Here is a 7,255-nt window from a genome sequence, read left to right as displayed (position 1 = left end):
CCGGGCATGAGGCGCGGCGGGGCCAGCAGGAGCCGGAGGAGGAGCCGCCGCCGCCGTTGACCCGGCCGGCCGGGAGCAGGGAGAGATGCGTGGCCGAGCCGCTTGCGCCCCCCTCCCAACGCCGCTGCCGCTGCTGCTGCTGCTGCTGCTGCTGTCGCCGCCACCACTACTGGGAGATCAAGTGGGGCCCTGTCGCTCCCTGGGGTCCGGGGGACGCGGCTCTTCAGGGGCCTGTGCCTCCGTGGGCTGGCTGTGTCCAGCCTCCTCCTCTAACCTCTGGCTGTACACCAGCCGCTGCAGAGCTGCGGGAACCGAGCTGACTGGCCACCTGGTGCCCCACCACGATGGCCTGAGGGTCTGGTGTCCAGAATCTGGGGCCCACATTCCCCTGCCTCCAGCCCCTGAAGGCTGCCCGTGGAGCTGCCGCCTCCTGGGCATCGGAGGCCACGTTTCTCCACAGGGCAAGCTCACTCTGCCCCATGAGTACCCGTGCCTAAAGGCCCCACGGCTGAGATGCCAGTCCTGCAAGCTGGCACAGGCCCCAGGCCAAGGGACAGGGGAAGGGTCAGCAGGAGAGTCCATGGGTGGACGTCGAAAAAGGAATGTGAATACAGCCCCCCAGTTCCAGCCCCCCAGCTACCAGGCCACAGTTCCTGAGAATCAGCCAGCAGGTACCCCAGTGGCATCCTTGAGAGCCATAGACCCAGATGAGGGTGAGGGAGGTCGTCTGGAGTACACCATGGATGCCCTCTTCGATAGCCGCTCCAACCACTTCTTCTCCCTGGACCCAATCACTGGTGCTGTAACCACAGCTGAGGAGCTGGATCGTGAGACCAAGAGTACCCATGTCTTCAGGGTCACGGCACAGGATCACGGCATGCCCCGGCGCAGTGCCCTGGCCACACTCACCATCTTGGTGACTGACACCAATGATCATGACCCTGTTTTTGAGCAGCAGGAATATAAGGAGAGCCTCAGGGAGAACTTGGAGGTTGGCTATGAGGTGCTCACTGTCAGGGCCACAGATGGCGATGCCCCTCCCAATGCCAATATTCTGTACCGCCTGCTGGAGGGGCCTGGGGGGAGCCCCTCTGAAGTCTTTGAAATTGACCCTCGCTCTGGGGTGATCCGAACCCGCGGACCTGTGGATCGGGAAGAGGTGGAATCCTACCAGTTGACAGTAGAAGCAAGTGACCAGGGTCGGGATCCGGGTCCACGTAGTGCTACAGCTGCTGTTTTCCTGTCTGTGGAGGATGACAATGACAATGCCCCCCAGTTTAGTGAGAAGCGCTATGTGGTCCAGGTGCGGGAGGATGTGGCCCCAGGGGCCCCAGTACTACGAGTCACGGCCTCGGATCGAGACAAGGGCAGCAATGCCCTGGTGCACTATAGCATCATGAGTGGCAATGCTCGGGGCCAGTTTTATCTGGATGCCCAGACTGGGGCTCTGGACGTGGTAAGCCCCCTTGACTATGAGACAACCAAGGAATATACGCTACGTGTTCGAGCACAGGATGGCGGCCGTCCTCCACTATCCAACGTTTCTGGCCTGGTGACAGTGCAGGTCCTGGATATTAATGACAATGCCCCCATCTTTGTCAGCACCCCCTTCCAAGCTACTGTCCTGGAGAGTGTTCCCTTGGGCTACCTTGTTCTCCATGTCCAGGCCATTGATGCTGATGCTGGTGACAATGCTCGCCTGGAATACCGCCTTGCCGGGGTTGGGCATGACTTCCCCTTCACCATCAACAATGGAACGGGCTGGATCTCCGTGGCTGCTGAGCTGGACCGGGAGGACGTTGATTTCTACAGCTTTGGGGTTGAAGCTCGAGACCATGGCACCCCAGCACTCACTGCCTCAGCCAGTGTCAGTGTGACCATCCTCGATGTCAATGACAATAACCCAACCTTCACCCAACCAGAGTACACAGTGCGACTCAATGAGGATGCAGCTGTGGGCACCAGCGTGGTGACAGTGTCAGCTGTGGACCGTGATGCCCACAGTGTCATCACCTACCAGATCACCAGTGGCAACACCCGCAACCGCTTCTCCATCACTAGCCAGAGTGGGGGTGGCCTGGTGTCCCTTGCCCTGCCACTGGACTACAAACTTGAGCGGCAGTATGTGCTGGCTGTCACTGCTTCTGATGGCACGCGGCAGGACACGGCACAGGTCGTGGTAAATGTCACCGATGCCAACACTCATCGCCCCGTCTTTCAGAGCTCCCATTATACAGTGAATGTTAACGAGGATCGACCAGCAGGCACCACAGTGGTGCTGATCAGCGCCACAGATGAGGACACAGGCGAGAATGCCCGCATCACTTACTTCATGGAGGACAGCATCCCCCAGTTCCGCATTGATGCAGACACAGGGGCTGTCACTACCCAGGCTGAGCTAGACTATGAGGACCAGGTGTCCTATACACTGGCCATCACTGCACGAGACAATGGCATTCCCCAGAAGTCTGATACCACCTACTTGGAGATCCTGGTGAACGATGTGAATGACAATGCCCCTCAGTTCCTGCGGGACTCCTACCAGGGCAGCATCTATGAGGATGTGCCCCCTTTCACCAGCGTCCTGCAGATCTCAGCCACTGATCGAGATTCTGGCCTGAATGGCCGGGTTTTCTACACCTTCCAAGGGGGTGATGATGGAGATGGAGACTTTATTGTAGAGTCCACGTCAGGCATCGTGCGGACATTGCGGAGGCTGGATCGTGAGAATGTGGCCCAGTACATCTTGAGGGCATATGCAGTGGACAAGGGAATGCCCCCAGCCCGAACACCCATGGAAGTGACAGTCACTGTGTTGGATGTGAATGACAATCCACCTGTTTTTGAGCAGGATGAATTTGATGTGTTTGTGGAAGAGAACAGCCCCATTGGGCTGGCTGTGGCCCGGGTCACAGCCACTGACCCTGATGAAGGCACCAATGCCCAGATCATGTACCAGATCGTGGAGGGCAACATCCCTGAGGTTTTCCAACTGGACATTTTCTCTGGGGAGCTGACTGCCCTAGTGGACTTAGACTACGAGGACCGGCCCGAATACATCCTAGTCATCCAGGCCACATCAGCTCCCCTGGTGAGCCGGGCTACAGTCCATGTCCGCCTGCTTGACCGCAATGACAACCCACCAGTGCTGGGCAACTTTGAGATCCTTTTCAACAACTATGTCACCAACCGTTCCAGCAGCTTCCCTGGAGGTGCCATCGGCCACGTGCCTGCCCATGACCCTGACATCTCGGACAGCCTGACTTACAGCTTTGAGCGGGGAAATGAACTCAGCCTTGTCCTGCTCAATGCCTCCACAGGGGAGCTGAGGCTGAGCCGGGCACTGGACAACAACCGGCCTCTGGAGGCCATCATGAGCGTGCTGGTGTCAGGTAAGGAAGGACCGAGGGGACCTTGGGGTAGGGGTGGTCTTGGTGGGGGTGGGAGGCTGTGGGCAGCTATTAGAGGTAGGGAGCCATTCAAAGAAGGACTGCTGACCCACCTCTCTGCCCAGTGCCTGGCATAGAGGTTTAGAGGGCAAGAACCAGCTTGGGAAAAAAGCCCCAGGAATCCTGGCAGCTGGTTCAGGCCCTGCCTGCTGCCCCAGGCTGGGCTGGGCTGGGCTGCTTCGGTTGGCTGCCCCCTGCCTACCAGCCTGTGACGTGGTAGGGGGAAGTGTTTTGAGGCTGCCCAGGCTATGGCTGCCAAGAATTGTGAAAAAAGCCTGGTGGAAGACTGGGGGGCCAAGAGAGCTGGGGGAGGGGTGGAGAGGCCTTTGGTGGAGGAGAGGCAGTCGAGGCCCCTCAGCATCCCTTCACGGCCCTGTCAGCATATCACTGTGATCTCATACAGCCTTTTGGCAGAGCTGAGGGTCGTAGGGGCACAGTGTTGCCGCCGTGGGGTCAGGACCCTGCAGTCGGGCCTCTTTTGGCCCCTTCTTGCTCCCGGCTGAGCCGCCGACCGGCTGACGAGGACTTTGTCTAGTGCATTCTTTTCCCTCCAGGCAGAAAGAGCCTGGCCTGGCTGCCCCTCCAGAGCTCCTGCAGGAAGTCAGGCCAGAGCTCATTGTCTCTGTCCAAATAGACCCCACTGTCAGAGGCCCTGGTTCAGAGTCCCACTTGAGGGAGGGGCTGTGATGAAGCCAGGGGCAGGCTGAGGCCTTTCAGGTCCCTTTACCACCTCATGGGCTGTTCTTGGGGCACCAGGCCTGGCTGTGGCTGGCATGCTCTCAGGGAATGGGGTGTGGGGACTAGGAAGAGTAAGAGACTGCTGGTCTGTGGGGCAGATACCCCAGGACACTTGATCTGGGGAGAGAGCATAGTCCCAGGGGCGTGGGAGCCTGGCCAGGACCCAGGCTAGGGCATTCCTGTTGCTTGGCCAAGCGCTCAGCCTGCAGACTCCCTGGACAGCAGAGCTGGGGGAGGAGAGTTAGGGTTGGGGGATGCTGTTTTTTCTGTCAGCTACAGAGAGTGAGAAGCAGTGGTGAGGAAGAGACCAGACCCAGGGAGCTGACACCCTTCCCCAAGCCTGGGAACAACTGAGGAGCAACAATGACTCATGAGGGCACCATTGTTAGCTGCAGCCCCTGAAGATGGGTCCAGGCCTCACACCCCAGCCAAGTGGAACTCAGTCTTCAGACACATTAGGGAAGGGAGGAAAGAACCTGGCAGACTTCCACCACCCGCCCAGGGTGTCTGACCTGGCCTGTAGGCCTGGAGGAGTGAGGGGCATTCAAGAGTCAGAGCATGGCTCCAAGCCTGGCTTCAGCCCTCTCCCCCCTCATGACCGTCCCCGGCCATGGGACACAGATACAGCCAGGGCACCTGAGCTCTCAAGGCTCTTCTTCCTGATGCTTCATTTTCTCCTCCGGGAGGAGGAAGTACAAGACTGGATTCCTGTATCTCATATTCTGATCTGTGCCATGAGACTTGAGGAGGTGGGAAGGGGGCAGAAAAGAAGGGCCTTTCCTTCTTGTCCCCAACCCCCAGCCTGCCCTAGGTAAGTATGGTACAACACCGAGAGATGACGCACAGGAAGTCCCCTATTCCAGACCTTGGTTCCCCCAGAGTAGAGGGTTAAGGGCAGGGACAGCACCAACAGCCTTGGCCAGCCCTTCAGCTCTTTGACTCTAGCCCCACCCTCTCTCCTAGGCCCTGAACCTCAGAGGCAATCACCACGGCAACCCCAAAGTTCAAGGGGGCTGGTTCAGGGAGAGTTGACTCCCACTGCCCCTTTGTTTTCTTTTTCATATTCTTTGTCTCTTCTTTCTCCTGCATCCCTGCCCATTGCAGGCCCCCTACTCCTGTATATGGCTCTCTCCTCCTTTTCCAGTTTCTCCATCCAGCCTGGCTCTTTTTCTGGGTCTTTGTCTTTCCCTGTTTGGTCTCTGTCTTCCTCCTCCCTTGCTCCATGTGGCTGCAGCTGGCCCAGCTTGGTCCAGATGGCTCTCCTGGAGCCTGAATTCTCCCTAGAATTCAGGAACACACAAGAGCTCCTGCCCATGGCCTCTTGGCCCCCAGAGCAGCAGATCCTCTCCCAGCCTACAGTCTCCACTGGCACATGTGCCAGGGAAGAGAGGCTTGGAGTCTAATTCTGCCCCACTATGGGACCTGGCACTTTGCCAGGTGTGGCTGTCTTGGTACTGGGACAGGTGGTGTCTCCTGGGGCCAAAGCCTATCCCAACCCTTTCTTTTCAGACCAGAAAGATGGCTCAGACAATGTACCCTTCTCCTCTGTTCCCATTTCTGCTTTTGCACCTAGGGGCAACCCAGGTCAAAGTAGGGGAGAGGGACAAAGAGGAAGGAGAGAGCAGTAGGTTGACTACTGGGGATGGAGGACAATAGTAGAGGGAGCAGGTGGCTACAGATGGTGGACCAGATGGGAAGCAACAGAGATTTGCTTGGAGAGGGGCACAGAAGGGGCTTGGAGGGGAAAGGGGGACAGAGGAGGGAGGAATGTTTGTTCCCAGAGCTGAGAAGTGGTGAGGTTTATCTTGTTCATTGGCCTTGAGCACCCCCTCCCCACTTCCACTCAGTTAAGAGCACTGTGTGGAATCTTGAGCTGCATTCTGCCTGGAGGGAATATCCCATCAAGGAATCACTGGGCAGATGCATCAGGTACACATGAGCCCTCTACCAGCTCTGTACCTTCATGCAAGAGGTTCTGAAATAGGGAGGACAGTAGAGCCCTAAGGCATAAATCTGGGCAGGCTTCCTGGAGTAGGTGAGTTTAGGGCAATCTAGAAGATTAGGAGGGCTGTGGGCTGGTGTCTGGGTGGATCAGGTAGGAAGGAATAGCCTGTGCAGTAGCTTCCAGGCAAGAGCAGGAGGAACAGAAGTGGGTGATGACAAGCAGGCTTCCTGATGAGAGCAGGTGGGTCATGCAATCTCAAGCAGTGAAGCTGGAGGGCAGGTGGTGTGTGGGCTGAGAACAAGGCTGAGATGAGTGTCTGCCTTCAGCCTTCCCAGGCTCAACTGAGCCACTCAGTATAGTCAGCCACCTCAAGTAGGTATGACATAGAGGCAGAATCTATTCCCAGATTCCTTGCTCTCCTATACCGCCCCATAAACAATGGCTCCTGCTCATACCTGAAAAAAAAAAAAATTGCCATCAAGTTGATTCTGACTCATGGTGACCTCATGTATTACAAAGTGGAACTGATCCATAGGATTTTCATGGCAGTGACCTTTCAGAAGCAGATTGACAAGCCTTTCTTCTATGACACCTCTGAGTGGGTTCAAACCACTAACCTTTCAATTAGTAGCTGAGCACTTAACTGTTTACGTCACCCAGAGAACCCCCATCCCTGCTAGGGAGTTTTTTATATCTGATCCAGGGAGTTTTTATATCTGATCCAGGCCTCTGCTGCTGAGTTTTAAAGACCGTTTCTTCACTGTGAAGACAGAATAGATTGATATCAACATCTTGGTGCTTACTGAACACCTAATATGTATAAGATATTTAGAAACAAAACAAAACACCAAACTCATTGCTGTCAAGTCAGGTCTGACTCATAGCGACCCCTCCTTGGGTTTTCAAGGCTGTTATCACTATGGCAATAGATTGCCCAACCTTCTTTCCGAGGAGTGGCTGGTGGATTTGAACCACCAGCCTTCTGGTTAGCAGTCAAATGCCTTAGGCACTATGCCACCAGAGTGCCCATGTTGTTGTTGTTGTTATGTGCCGTCGAGTCAAACCCGACTCATAGTGACCCCTCCTTGGGTTTCCGAGGCAGTATCACTACGGAAGTAGGATT

At 56.4% G+C, this 7,255-nt stretch overlaps 1 protein-coding gene across 1 annotated transcript in view; it reads left to right on the top strand.

Annotated features, from left to right (window-relative positions):
• The first annotated feature begins 85 nt into the window (after nt 1-85).
• Nucleotides 86-7,255, top strand: part of CELSR2 (cadherin EGF LAG seven-pass G-type receptor 2) — a 24,621-nt gene continuing 17,451 nt past the window's right edge. Inside the window, exon 1 of the mRNA XM_007949788.2 lies at nt 86-3,392. Coding sequence (XP_007947979.1) covers nt 86-3,392 — 3,307 coding nt within the window. The remainder of the gene's footprint in view (nt 3,393-7,255) is intronic.

Source organism: Orycteropus afer, unplaced genomic scaffold (assembly GCF_000298275.1).
Source record: "Orycteropus afer afer isolate SDZICR_OR568_19922 unplaced genomic scaffold, OryAfe1.0 scaffold00010, whole genome shotgun sequence".
NCBI lineage: Eukaryota > Metazoa > Chordata > Mammalia > Tubulidentata > Orycteropodidae > Orycteropus > Orycteropus afer.
This window is presented reverse-complemented; position numbering and strand designations above follow the sequence as displayed.